This window comes from Pygocentrus nattereri, chromosome 11 (assembly GCF_015220715.1).
Source record: "Pygocentrus nattereri isolate fPygNat1 chromosome 11, fPygNat1.pri, whole genome shotgun sequence".
NCBI lineage: Eukaryota > Metazoa > Chordata > Actinopteri > Characiformes > Serrasalmidae > Pygocentrus > Pygocentrus nattereri.
The window spans coordinates 20,403,100-20,421,216 of record NC_051221.1 but is presented as its reverse complement, the minus strand read 5'-3'; the positions used below and the strand labels follow the sequence as shown (position 1 = coordinate 20,421,216).

Below are 18,117 nucleotides of genomic sequence, written 5' to 3'. Positions count from 1 at the left end.
AAAAAAAAGAAAGAGAGCGAGAGAGAGAGAGAGAGAGAGAGAGAGAGAGAGAGAGAGAGAGTGAATAATGGCGAAGAACTCCTTGCTAGCCTTGGTCCTTCAAGCATTCAGAAACAGCATTTACATCAGAATCAGAAAGGGCCGGGAGTGAAGCAGGGAAGTTGCAGAAGGCGCATGTTTGTATTTGTGTCACATGCCATGCTGAGAGTGAATTGAAAGGATCAGAAAAAACACAACTTGTTTATTGTTTGTTCCTTTTGTTGCAATAAGCACAGTTAATTACCCATGAGCTAATTACCCCTTGGAGGCAAGCTAAATGTTTTTCCATGCTTCTGTTCTCCAGTTGAGTGTGGTCACAAAAGGCCCACAGGGTACCATTCAGAAGTATTAATGTTTGTGTCAATAGTAGAATCATCAGCCAGAGGATTACGGCTAATTCTACAGTGCAGCAAAGCATACAAATCAAAGTAGAAATATTTCTGTTTTGATTAAAAAAACAAATTAAAACACACACCACCCATGACACACATACTGCAACACACATGACATACATGACAAATGTATATTTACACACGCATATATGTAGATCCTTTTTCATTTTTTTGAAAGTCTTGCATAATTTGAAAAAGCATATTTATTGTAAGAGTGAAAATGTGCATAATTGATATCTGACAGTTGTGGGATGATAAATATGCATAGCTAGAGTTTAAAACATCTGTCAGAAATCAATTATTATTTAGCTTTCTTTAACTCTATTACTCTACAGCCAAAATAGATTGCTGTCTTGTTTAGTTATAGTCACTAATGACAAAAAGAAAATATATTATTTTATCATTCTTGTAAATAATATTTGCTTTCATGTTTTCATATTGACATGAAAGCATTAGATATCAACAATAAGCATAATAATAGACATACTTAGTTTATAAGTATGTTTACACACACACTTAGTTGGGTGGTTCTTTAAAGAACCATGAGATACATATGAGATGTGTGAGTCTTTAAAGTTTAAAGAACCATAGTGTGATGTAAAGGTTAGGAACCAGTTAGGAACTATTTTTAAGAGTATTATCATATCTTATGAATGTATGTCACCATACCTGTTTGGATGAGAGCTCTGTCACTCAGTTTTTAGGAGATCACCAAGGTCTTTTTGTCTCTTGGATGTTGGAGGGTTCTCTTGTTTCTCATGCACTCTTCAGTTCTTATCACCCTTCAGCCCAGCTTACTGTAGCTACTGCACAAATAAGGCTGGGTGTAGGAGAGTGCAGTCTTGGCCATTACAGCATCCCCCATGTGTAAGATTGACATTCTCTGACCCATCTCACATCTTTACCCATTTCTCCCTACAGACTTAAGCAGAGACAAGATATTTCAGGACAGTTACCAACCAAGGCACACATTTGCTTTCAGTCTTGATAGCGTAACATACAGATTTCTTAAAAATACAGACCTGTATATTTTATATTGTTTATATAAATGGTGTGAGAAGCCAAACTCAAAGCCAATAGAGTGAAGCCTATACTCTGAGCACGTATGTAGATTTTTCATTGGGAGTCTATATCATGGGTCTACAGTTCAAGTCTTTACATTCATAACTACATAACAGGGGTGATTACTAAATCATTTTATTTACTAGCGTTGTAAACTTCTGACCTCACAACTATTTGATTCCATTATGATTCTTTCAAAAACAAATTAGTGTGTTATGAAATATCTTAAATAGTATCACATAAATGACTGGATTTAATTATTTTGACTATTTTGATTCAAATGTGAACAGAGGAAATATTTATACAATACCTCAGGCTTTTTAGCGCATTTGTTGCATTTGAAATTCTTTTTATATTTGACAATACATTGGGAATTTTATTTTGGTCAAAAATGCCATAAATGTTGTTTGGAATATCATTGTAATCTCTCAACAACTGAATAATTAGCACTTTAAACAGTTAAGTAATACGATATTTGTGAATTTAATTTAGAAACACAAATAACAGACTCATAAAATAGGTAGGTAGGATGTGAATCACTGAAGTAAATCAGTAAGGCAACCATGGCGCTAATTTCCTCTCAGACAAAGCTCAAAGTTCTCATAGAGACGCCAAGCTTTAATAAGACTTCAGCAGCAGTTTTATTTAGACTGTCAATTAGAGGCATGTTCACTGCTGAGTGCTATGCATTCCAGAAGCAGCCTGGTATTCTGTAATTTCTCAAAGGAACAGCAATGCTCTGAAAGATGACAGAGTTATAGGTGGAGCAAAGAGGCTAAGGGCATTTTAGACATCACTGACATAGGTCTCGAGGGTAGCTAAAGCCTTTGGTTCTCAAACCATGTTTGGGGTTGGAGATGGGAGAGTGTTTCTTAGGTGAGTGTACAGCTATTAAAACAACATAATTATGGCAAAGTTCTGTAATGTTAATACATGGTGCATTCATGCTGCAATAGCTACAAGGATGGTATATAATATACAGTGAATATTAGGGAAGAAGAATCTCTTTCTTACTGGGAGCAGGAGAGACAGAGGCTATACAAGGTCAGATCAACTGAACAGCATACACACTCACAGAAACTCCTAGGTAGCCCTCAAATAGGTCCCACACCTACCAGACACTGTATGGTCTACACTCACTGCCACAAGCAACAACATTCAGGTAAAGACTTATATAGAATAAAATAAAATATACTATTGTATTTGTACAGAATCAATAGAATAATTAATCTTTGTTTCATTTACAGACTGTTATGTGGGTGCAGAACTGTGCGAAGGTTACATTATAGGAGTATAAGGATGTGTGTGGATGATAGTGATTTGATTGAATTTAGTTCATTAACATGTTCAGTACTATATTAAGTCAGAGATAATCCTTAGTGTTCAGTGCCCAATGCAAATAAAAACAAAATGCAATAATGTGCAGATTATTTAAAGCTTATATTCCATTGACATTAGTACAAAGACAACATATCAATGTTAAATCTGAGGAATTGTTGTTTTTTTTGTATTCGTTTTTTTTTTTGTCCATTTTTTCCAAAAACGTTGGGACAGGGGCAACAAAAGGCTGATAAAGTTGTGTAATGCTAAAAAAAACACACCTGAAGATTAACTGGCAACAGGTCAGTAACTTAACTGCGTATAAAAAACATCCAATAGAGGCTGAGTCTTTCAGAAGTAAAGATGAGGATGAGTTCACCACTCTGTGAAAAACTGCACAAATAGTGCAACAATTCAAGAATAATGTTTCTCAGCGTAAAATAGCAAATAACTTTTGCTTTTCATCATTTACAGTGCATAATATCATTAAAAGATTCAGACAATCTGGAGAAATCTCCATATTCAAAGGACAAGGCCAAACATTCTATGAAAAACAGCCTGAGAATTAAATCAGGTGGATTAGCAACCAAGGTATGTTGTATGTTAGCTATGTGAACACATTAACATGAACATGAATAACTCAATATAGTGAGAGGCAAGTGTCCAGCGTCCACAACTGTTTAGGTGTTTGTGCTGTAGTCATCAGTCTAAACACAGACTACAGCAGCAGTTCAAGGAGTTCACCAATTTGTCATCACAGCAGACATTTAAAAAGCACTCTGAAGTTTGAAACCATCCTTACCTGGTGGAAACAACAACTAAACTACCTCTTTGCTTCTGCTTCCCTTTCCGCTAAAGCTAAAGCTCAGGCAAATTGTGCTTTGGGTTAATGGAATTGGCTCAGTGGAATGAGTCACCCTGTAGGGGAAGCGGGCTAGTAAGCTTCACCTGCTGGCAAGCAAGCGGAAGATCGAGAGAGTGGGAGAGCGAGAGAGAGAGAGAGAGAGAGAGAGAGATGGAGAGCTACAGAGGCTTCAGGTTCAGCCCAGCGTAGATGAAAAGGCCAGCCTTATAATCCACTTGACATTTTAGCGGAGGTTGGCCAGATTACTGTAATGTCACACCTGCTTTGGAGGGGTGAAACAAAGGGAAAAAGGATTTCCCTTGAGAGTAGCGGATGTCTTTCATGACCAAAAAAAAAAAGAGCCTGTAGCTTTGCTCCAAGTGTGACGATGAAATATCACTCATGCCACAGAAATAGACTCGACCTTGCTCTGACTGCTCCTCTCTCTCTCTCTCTCTCTCTCTCTCTCTCTCTCTCTCTTTCTTTTTCTGCCATCTCTCCAGCTTCAGCTCTGCTCCAGGGTCATAATAATCACAGCTCCTATGACAGCTGGACATGCCATCAACCTGTGCCTCACAATCCTCTTACAAACCCTTGCCCTTTTCTTCTGTGACTCTCCTCGCAAAGCCTTCACATCTCACACCTCTCAACTCTATCATGCTAGCTACACTTGTCTCCACTGGTGAGGAACCAAATGGGAGATGGGTTGAAAAATGACAGCCGTGTGGTTTGTGTTACATACTCCAATCTGAGGCACTGCTGGAAAAGCTCTTCTCATTCCTAATTAAGAGATTAGCAAGTACTAAGCCATGTACCTGCCAGTAAATAAAAGATTATCATCCAGAGTCTGAGAGAATGGGTCAGACATTATCAGTCATTATGTCATTATGCAAATCAACACAGCCTAGTCCTAAATCAAGCCATAAGTAAAGACAGGCTATTGTCAAGTCATGATAGTTTATTTTAATCCCAAGTTAAAATAGACTATTTCTGTCCCGTAAGTCTGGAATGGCTAGTCTGAAATCAAGTGTTAAGTCAAGCCCCAAGTTCTAAGTCAAGACAAACTAGTCACAAATCAAGACAGGTTAGTGCCACAAAGGGTCTTATCTTAAAACAGGTTAATCCTAAATCAGGTCCAAAGTTAAGTTAAGTCAGGCATGTCTCAAGTCTAGTTCTAAGTCATTACAGGTCAATTGAGAATCAAATTGCCAGTAAAGACAGGCTGGACCAGAGACAACTAACTAACCATTTTTGTTATGACTTTTGGTTTTCAGAATGTTACATTTTCTAAAAATGTTCTTACAAAATTTTCCTAAAATGTTTTTACAAAATGTTTGTAGACGTTTCTACTATTTCTAAGCCATTTGTCCTTCTGGGACACAGAAGGAGCTGGAACCTATTCCAGTGGTCTAAATAGCCAGCAAGCAAAGTTTATTTATATAGAGCTTTTTACAGCAGGTGTTGTCACAAAGCAGCTTTACAGAACAATCAGCATTATAGAAAGAAAATCTGTGTCCAAGCCCCCATGAGCAAGCCAGTGGCGACAGAGGCAAGGAACAACTCCCTAAGAGCAAGAGGAAGAAACCTTGAGAGGAACCAAGACTCAGAAGGGGAACCCATCCTTCTCTGGTTGACACCAGGTAGCAAACATCGTTAGACTAAGGTATTATAGAACAAAGCGGGAAAAACAGGTGGGCAGTTGTTACTTTGATTAGTTTATGATTATGCAGCGGCAGCAGCAGCATCTGTGGGCGAGGACTGCACAGCATCATACAACAAGTAGCTCAATGATGGTCAAGCCGGTCCAGAATGCTGGCGAGCAGTGGGCACCAGATCAAGGCAGAAGAGGAACAGCATCAGACGCACAGGATGGGCAGCTGTTCAACTCGGCAAAGAAAGGAAAGAAAAACACACAGAATTAGTTCTGTAATGAGTGACTGACTGATCATAGATTATAGTACCAACAGCAGCAGAGACTCTGTCAGGTCTAGATCTGACAGGGAAGACTAATTACCAAAGGCTTGACTATATAAGTAAGTTTTTAGTCTAGACTTAAAAACTGAGGCTGTGTCTGAGTCCCGAACATTAACAGGAAGATTATTCCAAAGCTGGGGGTCTTTGTATGAGAAGACGTCTCCCCGATGTACCTTTATTAATTCTAGGTACCAGTAGTAAGCCAGCACCTTGTGATCTAAGTAGGCGCGATGGTTCATAGTAGGAGAGAAGTTCACTCAGGTACTGAGGGGTGAGTCTGTTTAGAGCTTTATAGGTAATAGAATAATATAGTAAAAATAATATAGTAATACAATTTTATAATCGATGAGAAATTGAACTGGTAACCAGTGCAGGGTTGATAAAACTGAGCTGATACGGTCAAACTGGTTCTGGTTCTTGTGAGGACTCTGGCTGCAGCATTCTGGACTAGCTGAAGCTTGTGAAGGCTTTTGCTGGGACATCCAGACAGCAGGGCATTACAGTAATCTAGTCTTGACGTAATAAATGCATGAACTGACTTTTCTGCGTCCTGTAGAGATAATGCATTTATTAATTTAACAATATTGTGGAGATGCAGGAAGGCTGTTGTAGTAGTATTCATTATATGTGTGTTGAAGGACAGATCAGGGTCTATCATGACACCAAGATTTTTTACAGATGGACTTGATGCAGCTGAGAAATTGTTAAGTTTAAGTGTTAAGTTAGACAGTTTGTTTCTAGTTGCTTTTGGACCAAGAAGCAGGACCTCTGTTTTATCTGAGTAAAGTAGCAGAACATTACTCGACATCCAGTCTTTTACATCTTTTATACAGTCGTCGATGTTGCTAAGTTTAATTTTAGTGTCATCGGTGCAGCAGCGGAAATTTATACCATGTTTACTAATATTGGTACCCAGTGGTAGCATATATATTGTGAATAATATTGGTCCTAAAACAGAGCCTTGTGGAACACCATACTTTACTTTTGCAAGGACAGATGATTCACCGTTTACAATAACGAACTGATAGCGATCAGTGAGGTAGGACCTGAACCAGGAAAGAACTATTCCTGTTACCCATACAATGTTTTCTAGTCTATCTAGTAAGATGGTCTATTGTGTCAAATGCTGCACTAAGATCAAGGATGACTAGCAAAGACACATTTCCTTTGTCAGAGAATAATAAAAGACCATTTACAATTTTTACTAGTGCTCTCTCTGTTCTATGATGTGGCCTAAAACCAGACTAAAATTTTTCATGTATATGATTCCTATATAAACAGGAGCTTAACTGTTTTGTTACCACTTTTTTCAAGATCTTAGATATAAAAGGGAGATTCGAGATAGGCCTATAATTTGATAGTTTGCAGGGATTGAGGTTAGCATTCTTAATCAGTGGGCTAATTAATGCTAGTTTAAGAGTTTTAGAAAGGCTATCCAAGGCCAAAAGAAGAGTTTATTATTGACAGAATAGTCTTAATCATTTCTGAGTAAACCGGTAGGAATCGGATCTAACACACAAGTAGAATATTTTGCGTAAGAAACCATTTTAATAATAATAATAATAATAATTTATTTGATTTGTAACCCACTTTACATTTTAAGCAACTCTCAAAGTGCTATACAGTAGAAGCATTTTAACTAGTTAATTTTCCTGAAGTAAGGTAAATGATAAGCAATAGTAGTATAATATAAATATAAGTAATGACTGCATTTTTAATCACCAGCATTTCCACTTTGGGCTTGTCAAAGGTCTAAGAGCAAGTCATTGGTGAAAAAGTGAAAGATGAGTCTTTTTATCTTTTTATTGTTAATCATATTGTATATTGTTGTTGTTAATCAAATATTGACTCAAAGCTTTCATTTCCCTGAAGACCACCCCCATTTTTCTGCTTTGCAGAAACTAAAACTGTTGTTTCACCTACCGGGAGACAATGCGCCACTCTCTGGATCTCCTAAAAGTAGAGTAAATGAGGCTAACCTTTTAGCATTTTTCACAATGAGGATGTTGTACGTTTGTGCAGTTTGATTCTGTAATTCTCTGTCTTTGATTCTGTCCATGGTTGTTATTTTTTAGGCTTTATATCTAAAACCCCAGTTTCATGGGTTCAATCTTGCATAGAGCAAAACAAATCACATCACACAACTGTCACAACTACGAGAAAACCAGTATCAGAGAGAAACAAAAAACTAGATTGCATTAAGAGAACTTGTGTCAACAGTCTTGCTCCCTGCTAATTAGCATGACATTCATTTGAGGTATCACATGGTGAGTCCAAATTTTCTGGATATTTGTAGTTTTACCTGGACACATTCAGGACACTGATTGTCAGTATCCACAGGCAGATGGTCTGATCTTTGCAATACATTCATGTTAAAGGTTCCAGCTACGCCTGATCTCACTGTTGCATACAGTTATGAAGTGAGTCTTCTGGCTGGTATACCAGAACATTTTCATGCTCTTAATTGTATCCACATTAAGTTTGTTTATAGGTCCCAGTCCACCACATTTGAAGCCAGTTCAAATGGAACTCTCTGTAGAACATAACTGACCAACACGCATCGCTGAAGCAACAGGGGTGGCTGCATGCATGACCCACACTTACCTCAAACGTGAAGCCATTCTTTCCATGTCTATATCTGTCAGTATGAATTACATACAGTATGTCAAAGAAGGTTCAAACTCTAGGTGTTAATATGAAAACTACATGATTGTATAAGCACAGGTCCTTCCACATAAGCAATGGCATGGCAAGTCTGGGTGTAAAGATGATGGTGAGTGCAATGTAATACTGTTACACTGTAGTGCTGTCTTTAAAAACTAAAACCAAGAATAGCTCCCCAACAATCCCAGCTGTTCTTCTTCATTTCTATAAACAATCCAGATAAATCCTAATCCAGAAACTGTTATTTCTCAAAATAACTTATGAATCTGGATGAATGGAAAAATGACAGAGATCATGATGAATGGATCATCCATGAAACATTATCAGTGGCGTTATATAACTAATATATATATATATATATATATATATATATATATATATATATATATATATATATACACATACCATCCTGTGCCCTCAGTTTATTAAAATCACGTGGCCTTTTTTCTATCATTACTTCGTGACCCTGCGATGGACTGGCGACCTGTCCAGGGTGTATCCTGCCTTCCGCCCGAAGACTGCTGGGATAGGCTCCAGCATCCCCCCGCGACCCTGACGGAGAAGCGGCTTAGAAAATGGATGGATGGATGGATGGATGGATACGTCGTGGCTTTAGTCATGAGTCATTTTGCATGAGGCAGTGCTGCTATTACTGTCAGAGTTCATGCACCCTGTATTCAATAAAGACAGAACAAAATCATGGGGTTTAGTTAACCGTGGTCGCTTTTAAGCCACTGGACCGCAAACTTGCTCTGGAAGCCGGTCCCACCTCAGCCAATGAAGAGGGGTCTGTTTTCCCCTCCTACATCCCAACAAGTCCCGCCCACTCCACTAGGAATTGGCTAGTGGTAACCAGTGTCCTGCGCTAGGATTGGTCTGGCTACAGACAGGGCTATTGGTCTGTCTGCGGACTTTTTTTATTTAAATGTGTGCCCGCAGCCAATCATAGCACAGGGGGCGTGGCTTTTCGGAAAACAGGTGGGAGAATACATTTACTATTACGTTCACACCTCTTAACAAACGTCCGTTCAGAGAATGAACTCTTAAAACAAATACTTACACCACAAAATACCCTTGAGCCAAGATACTGGCATAAACAAGAGTTAGTGCGGATTCCCAGTCAGAAAGACACACTCAATCCTGAAACAGGACACAAGGATGAACCTAAATCAGTTTAGAAATATCCATGAAAAGCAAAAACTGTGGAACATGTCTAAAAGCGGCTCTGGCTTCGCTGAGGTTTAAAGAGATTTAGTTTGTTGGCACAAACGACACATTAGGCTTCGTTTCAACGGAGTGCTTGTCAAACTAGCCGCATATGGCGCAGGTGTAGGGACCCTCCACCCAATCATGGCAGGAGCGGTTCTGCTGCTAGCCAGTCGTAGCGAAGAAGGCGGGGGTTAACGGAATACGGGTGGGTATTTGGGAAAAAACGCAACAGCGATGGTAGCGTTAGCGCTGTAGCGCAGCGCCTGTGAAAGTTGGCGCTCCTCCTGCTGGTCGGATAGACGAACTGCACATTCAGGCTCCTCCCAAGTTCGGTTGCCCGGCAGCGTCATGGATGCTCTTCCGACGAGCGGAGGAAAGGAGAGGGAGACCGATTACAGGAGCGGAGCGAAAAGCCCACGGATTCGGAGGACCCACAGTACTCTAGCTCCCCTGAAAGCAGCTACATGAAGTGGAGGTACTCCTCCGAAACCCGGCGCTGCGTGAAGTGAGGGTGCGGAGGGGCGGCGCTAGTGGAGGGATGAATGAAAACACGGCGTTGCACTGAGCGAGCAGCTAGCAGAGCTATAATAACAGCAGCGAGCAGCGAGCCTGGGTATTGTTTGTTTGTGGGAACGCTTGTTTTGTTGGGCAAGAGCGTTTTGAAAGGGTGGGTTGTAACGGGGGCGTGTGTTCACAAGCTATGCTTTAGGCATCATCTTAAGTGGGAATTAAATGGGGTCAAACGTCAACACGAGGTGCACGTAGACTTGTGGAGAGACGATGTTGACCCTCAGACACAGCTCCACTCAGCTGACACCTGATCTGACCAGGCTCTCTATCTCTGTCTCTTTAATTAGCTCGACGACTTATTCATATACGGCGAGGTGCAAGCAAGCTGCGCCTGTTTCATGCGTGGGATGGTTTTATGTGTAAAAGTAGCCGCGTTAGCCTGCACTGGGCTGATTCCCCCGTTCAGATAAGAAACATTCAGACATTTCGTCTCGGACGCTTTAGACGGGCTGAAATATCAGTCAGACACGGCGCCAGTTAGTCAGTCGCTTGCGCGATTTTGCCTGATTGGTTAGTTTTGATAGGGTGGTCTGTCTGAGTTCGTGCTGTTTGGGGCCATATGCGCCATGTAGCCTGCAGGAGAGCTGAAACGGAACAGGCTCTGAGTGAAGTTAAAGGTGCGCGCCGTCGCTGGGACGCAGTAAGCTCGCAGGAGGGAGGAGGCAGAGGAGGAGAAGAAGGAGGAGGGGATGATCCCTGGCGGAGCGGTTGGCAGAGTAATCGGCCACACTGAGAGCGGATTTGGCCAGATTAGCCACGGACTGCTGTTCTGTTCGCCTTTACGCGGCCGGTGAGGTGGAGGAACGCGCGCAGCTCCGCTCTGCCTGCGCTTTTACGCACTGGTCCCCCCACACGGCGCTCTCCGGGGCGCGCTGAAGTGCGCGAACCTGGACACTCCACGCGGTGATCTGGGTCTCCAGCGCGGACTGGTCAAGCCCTAAAATGTCTCTGAGCGCTGAGAGGGATCCCCCTGGCAGCAGCGCGCGCCCGAATCTGTAGTAACAAAGCGCCAACTAACTGTGGACCTGTGACCTGTTGAGTCGAGGCGGTCTTCCGCGGGCGAGGATGCTGTTTTACAAACCAACCGGGCTTTGTGAGTAGGAGCCCTCGGTGAGCCCCCCACGGGTCCTCTGTGAGGATGCTGCGCTTCCCGCTGAAGAAAATCAGGAAGCAGTTCAAGCTGCTGCTGCTGCTGGTGCTGCTTACCTTCGCCGTGTGGTTCACCTACTTGCACATCAACCAAGGCAAAGCCATAAAACTCCACTTCAACTACGGCAAAGGTAGGAAACACGTGCACAGGGTCTGCAGTGTTTTAAGCCATGGATGCTCAGTGTTTCTGCTTCAGTGTTTGTGGTGTTTTCTCCATGCGGTGCAATATGATAAACTAATCATCTAATAAGTAGCCCTTTGTAATGTTTGAATGGGAAAGGAGGGAATCACTGAAACAGGGCTCATCATTTCTAACCATGGAGGATGGGATTCAGCACAGTTGTGTTTTTCCTGCTCAAACACTCATTGGCAGAGCTGGTGTGGTACTATGTTTTCTTTTCCCATACTGACAGCAATCCTGAAAGGCAATTGGCCCATATTGACCTGTAATGTATTGTTTAACAACTACTAAGCTTTAAAATTAGTATTTTTTATTGAAGTGCTCAAGATGAGCATCTAAAAGTAGGCAAACATGCTCAACCAATTCCATCACTCTGCCTCCCCACAGGCATTCTTGCTATGCCAGACATGATCTCACAACGAGAATGTCTTGGGACAACCATGAGACATTTTGGCCTATATGAAAGTAGGCACCTAGACGTATTGAGGTGGGAAAAAACTGAGTGTGAAATTTCTTATACTTTGTGAACTACAGGTCGCCTGTCAACTTTATAAGCTCATGGCTGTAGTGTGTTAGCAGGGCCCCACAAAAATAAGGCCCTCCAAATAAGCATGGAGACATCTGATATATGTACAGAGAACACATTACCTATGGTAAAAATAACATTACTTCTTGCAAGGGAAAACAGTTTAGTTTGGTTAAGATAGCATTTCTCTAGCTTCTTTATTTTGGTGGTGCTATTGATTATACTCCAGATGTTAAAAGGGCATGGGCTTTTTGGGGGCAGGTTTTAGAGAGGGCATGCTTTTATTAGCGACAGATTTTGCTGCAGTGCAGCACCAGAAGGAAGTTGTTCCCAGACATATATTCTCATTGCAAGATCACATTAGAAGACTACATTACAAAAAGAAATACACAGCTAACAACATGACATCACACAGTGTGAACGTGTGCTATTTCAGGACAGATTTGTTACAGGAGTAGATCAGATTCCTAATAGTTTTCCTCCAATATTCAATCCAGCATTTTCTGCTGATATCACCCCAGTATAGATATGTGGGATCAGATTGCTGCCATCTCTATTCATTGGTGTACTAACAAGTTTAGTAGGTCTTTCTGAGCAGGAACATCCCTAAACTGTGCTGGAACTGATGACCTCAGCAGGATCAGGGTTGTGAACCATTGACCTACCACAGTAAGGCCATCTTGTCTTGCTCCGACACACCTGATTAGTAAGTGTGTATGTGAGTAAGGAAACCACCAGCCTACTGCAACCTGACCCTCCAGTCCCAGCTGGCCACCCCTGCTATTTTAGATGACTTGCTTTGCTTACTGCGATTTGCCTCCACAAAGAGAGGTTTGTTGTTTGAGTTTCAATTGCGTAGCCTACTTTCGAGTCCTGCTCTGAAGTTGCATTGTCTCCTTTAATGTTTCAATTGTGCCTTTTCCCATATATGTTGGGACAAGACAAAACAAAGCGTGCAAAAGCATTTTCACACAAATTAGCAATACGCTTCCGCTGCATTTGGCTTCGGTTCGGAATGAGCACAATTATGAAGTAAGAGATGGAAGGGGCTCATTAATGATTAAAGACTAGATCATAAGTACTGATGCTGGGGTCATGTCGTGATGTCAAACATAAGTAATGCTGTCAAACTGCATTGTAATTATTTTCTACCAGTCATCTGGCATTATTTCAGGATGCATGGCTTACTGTAGCCTGCAGCATCGGTTGAATTGAAGGGAAATAGTTTGTGGCTACTGAGATATTTCAGTTCCTCTGTTGGAATAAGAGAGTAGAGCAGAAAAAAGTGTTAGTTGTAATTGAAGACAATTTAATGCAGCAAAGGACGTGTCAGCCAGTGAATGCAATGAGTGTAAGTGTCAAGCAAGCCAGTTCTGTGCCATTGCATCATAATGCATTTCTCCTGGAAGATTCTCTCTCCATGTTTAAGCATCACTCAGAGCAAAGCATCATAATTCCCCAGCAGACAGATGTACGTTTGGCAGAGTGAAGGCTGGACTGCATTTTGCCTGTGGTAAAGAGTGTGTGCTGAGAGACTTGGTCAATACTGAGCTAAAGAGTGCTCTCTGTTTTGCTCTCAGAGTGAGGTGTGGAGGAGCTTTTTTCTGTCTCTGCATTGCTGCTTTAGCACACACACACACACACACACACTCTCTCTCTCTCTCTTTCTCTCTTTCTTTTCTCGTTGTAGTTCATTATTAGTACAACTGTTATAGCTTGTGCCAGCCTTTTGTGATTTCAGGTTAGGCTAATTGTTGGTACAGCACAACTTTGCATACTGAAGAGATCAACACATTAAGAACTGATTAGTGCTTTCTTCCCAAATATGATTTGTCTGTCATGTCTCTATGCTGGAGAAGTGAAAAAGGAAAAAAAGTGACACAAGGCATGAGCTCACATGCTTGCATGTAAGAGTATCACAGTTCTTTGATTCTGTATGCAGTACCATTACATTCAACTTCAAATCAAAACTGACATTTTTAGTTGTTAGTTCATGTACCTGGTCATATTAAGCATTATTCTCCATACCATGCCAAGACAAAATTACTGTTTTCTCCTAGACTTTGATCATAATGTAAAATCTTTGCCTGCCTTTAAAAGTTTTGATTACATCACCATGCAGCCGTGTGTGGAAATGAATAATATTAATCCAAAATTTCATCTTTCATCTCCTTCTCCTATCAGTCCCACCTATCACCGAGCAAAGCGCTCGCCTAGCTCAGAGACCCTACCTTATGATAGTTTCACTTAAAATATGTATGATCTCCATTTTGCATTGGCTTTATCTGTTTAGACAGCCTTCACATTAATCCTTAGAACTTGCAGTTAACACCATAATTAAAACATGGTGTAATTTGGAATGATTTTGTTCTAACTCATAACTTATAAAAGTGTGCATTCTATTTTTGTTTTAGAGATTTTATTGTGATTTGAATTTGGTGAAAAGCTATGTTGTGTGTACAGCCTTGTTTTGTGGAAAAAAAAAACAATCCTTTACATTTTTTCATGCGTTGACGTTGAAAGAAACCGAAAAAGGAAGAAGTACTGACTGAACGTTTCTGATACAGAATGCAAACATCATTATGTAGTGCATTGTGTAATAGGCTATATTATGTAATTATGTAAATTTGTTTGAAGAGTACATCAAAATGAAAGTAATTACTGAAATTTCATTCCAAAATGCTGTTGTTGGAACAAAACCTTGTATCTCCAAAATCCATCCATCCATCCATCCATCCATTTTCTAAGCCGCTTCTCCATCAGGGTCGGGGGGGGGGTGCAAAACATGAATGTAAGTCAATGGAACCAGACTTTTTCCCCAGTAATTTTGGGTCATTTCTTTTGGTTCATTCATCATGAAATTTATACAAAATGAAAAGGACAATAGGCATTTTCAACTTACGACAAAAATGGAGATACAATGTTTTGTTTCCGACAGCAGCGATATTGTAACAGCTGATGTACGAGGAAAACACATTTTTATTTCTCTGGTATTGGTATTAATCAGAATTCCAGCTATAATATTTCTAATATAAGTAAAACTTACTCCTAGCAATGTATACCATGAAAACAAGTGAAATGATCTGTTATGTATTTTGGAATGAAACCCTTCAAGTCTTGATTTTTAATGGTGGCTGTACTCTGTCTGATTTTGAAAGAAAGTTTTGAGAGTGAGCTCTGGGTATAAGGAGCAGCCATCAGGAAAATGAGGACATTTGTTTCACTGCTGGAACAAAGCCTTTCACTTTGCTTACTTTTTCATCATTGTAAAACCCTCATAACTTATACTGGCATAAAAATGTTGCTTTGGATTTTTTGGGGCTGTAAAGGAAAAATAAATGTACGGTATTGTGTAAGCTACCTTTTGCCACAGAGCTAAACAAACTATATACAAAAAGCACAGTGTGGCTTTTAGATCAGGCCACAATAACACAATTTGCATCATTATTAAATCTACACAAACCAATACCAGGGATTACAGCACTTTGGTATAATGAGCATGTCAGCCACTAGAATGAAGGACAACCTGTACTGAATGGGGTCTAAGTGAGTGCAGCATGTAGGCTAAAGGCAAAAAACCCCCCAGAAGGTGTGCTGCACTCTTTCCCATGTCAGTTAGCACAGTGCTATAGGGCAGGCCTGATCCTGAGTGCTTGTCTGACAGTGGCTTTTGTGCATCTCTCTTATAAAGGATCCTGTTTCTCATTAAGTGCTGCTGAACCCTCTTTCTGTAGTTCGGCTCTTTTCTCTAACTGCCCCAAACTGACCTCAATCATATCCCAGAGACCTCCGCTTCTGGCAGCACTAGCCTTTGAGTGGCTGCCAAATCACTCTCTTCACAAAAGCGGAGAGCCTCTCTCTTTCTCCCTCCTCTTGCCTGTGGAATCATTCAAGTGCAAATTGCTCCACTAATCCTATATTAGCTCTGAGATGTCTGTGGAAAATAAATGTACACCACACCACGGTGTAGTGGAATACAAATGAAAAAGCAGCCGAGCTTCACATGAAGCGATGTCACTGAGGTTTAATGAGGAACTGTAGCTGCTCCCACATGTCACATTATACTTTACCTCAGGACTTACAATGGTCAGGCACACTGTAAAGGCTGTGATTTTTCTTTGTAGTTGAGTGGAAAAAGTGAAGGCACACAGGTGAGCACAAGGTGTGTGTAAGGGTTCAGCCTGCACCACCTGCTGCCAGTAGAGGGTGATGGTGGCGAGGTGCCGTTGATCAATTAGTCTAACTTGACGCACCAATGTTTGTCACACCTTTGTAGAGGGGTGACCGGTATGGTACCTAGTCTTCAGAAAAGAAATGAAAAGAAAAGAAGAGAAAAGAAAAGAAAAGAAACTGCCCCAAAACCAAAAAGAGAAATAAAGGAGGGCCGAGAAAAGTTTGCTAAAGGAGCAAGCCCCTGAAGGAAAGTCTACCACCCATCATAATTACAGAGGCAGCGCCTTTGTGTTTTCATATTTGTTTGTTTCACCTTTCTACTCAGCCTTTGTTTGAGCACACCGTCCATGGTGTCCCCTTAGTTCGTCCTTCACTTCCGTGCCTTTTCCCGCCTTCCTCAAGGTGCCTTGACCATCGCCAGTCGCACACTCTGGTGGCGCAGCGGACCGATGACCATAACAGCAATGGTTCGAACCTCGGTCCAGGCGCCTCCGTAGTGGTGACAGCAACTGCATATTCCGTTGCCCCTTATTTCCTGTTATGTTTTTGTTGTTGCTGGGCTTCAGTTCTGTGCTTGGGTCCGCCTCCCCGCCGTCCCATAACAGTGTGGATAGTACAGCCATATGCACATGTGTCAGTAAGGACTATATACCAAAGATTATATAGCATACTCTATATGTATAAAAGTTTGTACATCCAAAGTTTCCTGAAATCTGAAATCAAGGGGGTTAATATAATGTTTGTCTACTTTTGCTGCAATAACAGTTTCTATTATCCTGGGAAGATTTTGCTCTAAATATTGGAACATTGCTTTGAGGACTTGATTGTGAGGTCAGGTAATGACGTCGCATGGCCAATTCTGGATCACAAGCTCCACTCCAACTCATCCCAAAGATACTGGAAGGAACTTCGTCACTCCAAAGAACACAGTTCCTCTGCTCCACAACGTAATGCGAGGGGGATCTATACACCTTTGCTTGAATTGGGCATGGTAAACCTAGGCTCATGTACAGGTTCTCCAGAGTGTCCCGTTCTACTGGCAATGCTTTATGGAGATAATGCAAGCTGGGTGTGGACAACTGAATGCCTGTGTCAGCAATGGATGCAAATTAAAGTAAATTCACTATATAGAAAGTGTATTTTTAGATTAGTGTCTGGATACTTTTGGACATATAGTTTGTGTATATTTTGGACAATCCTTTTTTCATTGCTGCTGTAACCTTTATACAATATAGTAGTAGTAAAACTACTGTTTCCTTTACGATTAATAAAGATCCTTTTTTCTCTTTATCTATCCATTGATCCATCCATCCTCCCCACCTTGTTTTAAAAAGGTGTCACATAGGGCTCTTTGAGCCAAAGAGTGCCATAGAAGAATCACATTTGTTGTCCTGAAGACCTTTCAGTGGTTCTGTAAATGTGAGGTGTGAGTGTGTTTAAAATGTAAAGAGCATCCACATGTAAAGGCTCTCGGTATAACCACGTTTACATTAAGTGAAAGTTCTTCGCTCACAAATCTCTTTTTCAAACGTGGTTCATCAGGGAACCAAAGCTGGTTCTTTGGTTCTTCACTCAAAGAACCCTTTGTGGTGCCTTTCTTTTTGGCAGTGTGTTTATCTAAGACATTAATGTTGATTCTATAGCCGTCTGGCGTTCTCATTGTATAAAGGATTTTTTTTTTATAACCCTACATTTTGTACAGTGTCCTTGAGTGTCGAGAAATGCACTTTTAAATTAAATTTATTATTATTATTAAGAGTAGAATCTGACCAGGGAACAGAGGTCCAACAGCATTGTGAAGGAAAAAACACTGTCTCCTCAAAGCGCATTTGAACTGTGAAGTGAAAAAAGAAGAGTGTGAGGGAACGGGCACATTGAAGGCAGTGTTAGAGTGGCAGGTCGCTTCCACAGAGAAAGGGAGCCTATGGGGAAAGGTCATATGAGTGAGTGTGATTCAAGCTCAAAGGCAAGAAAAACATCCCTGCTCTCTTCTTATGCTGCACTAAAGCAGTGC

At 41.0% G+C, this 18,117-nt stretch overlaps 1 protein-coding gene across 1 annotated transcript in view; it reads left to right on the top strand.

Moving 5' to 3' along the window:
- The first annotated feature begins 9,823 nt into the window (after positions 1-9,823).
- b4galnt4a (beta-1,4-N-acetyl-galactosaminyl transferase 4a) overlaps positions 9,824-18,117 on the top strand; it is a 213,299-nt gene continuing 205,005 nt past the window's right edge. Inside the window, exon 1 of the mRNA XM_017717516.2 lies at positions 9,824-11,354. Coding sequence (XP_017573005.2) covers positions 11,213-11,354 — 142 coding nt within the window. The 5' untranslated portion in view covers positions 9,824-11,212. The remainder of the gene's footprint in view (positions 11,355-18,117) is intronic.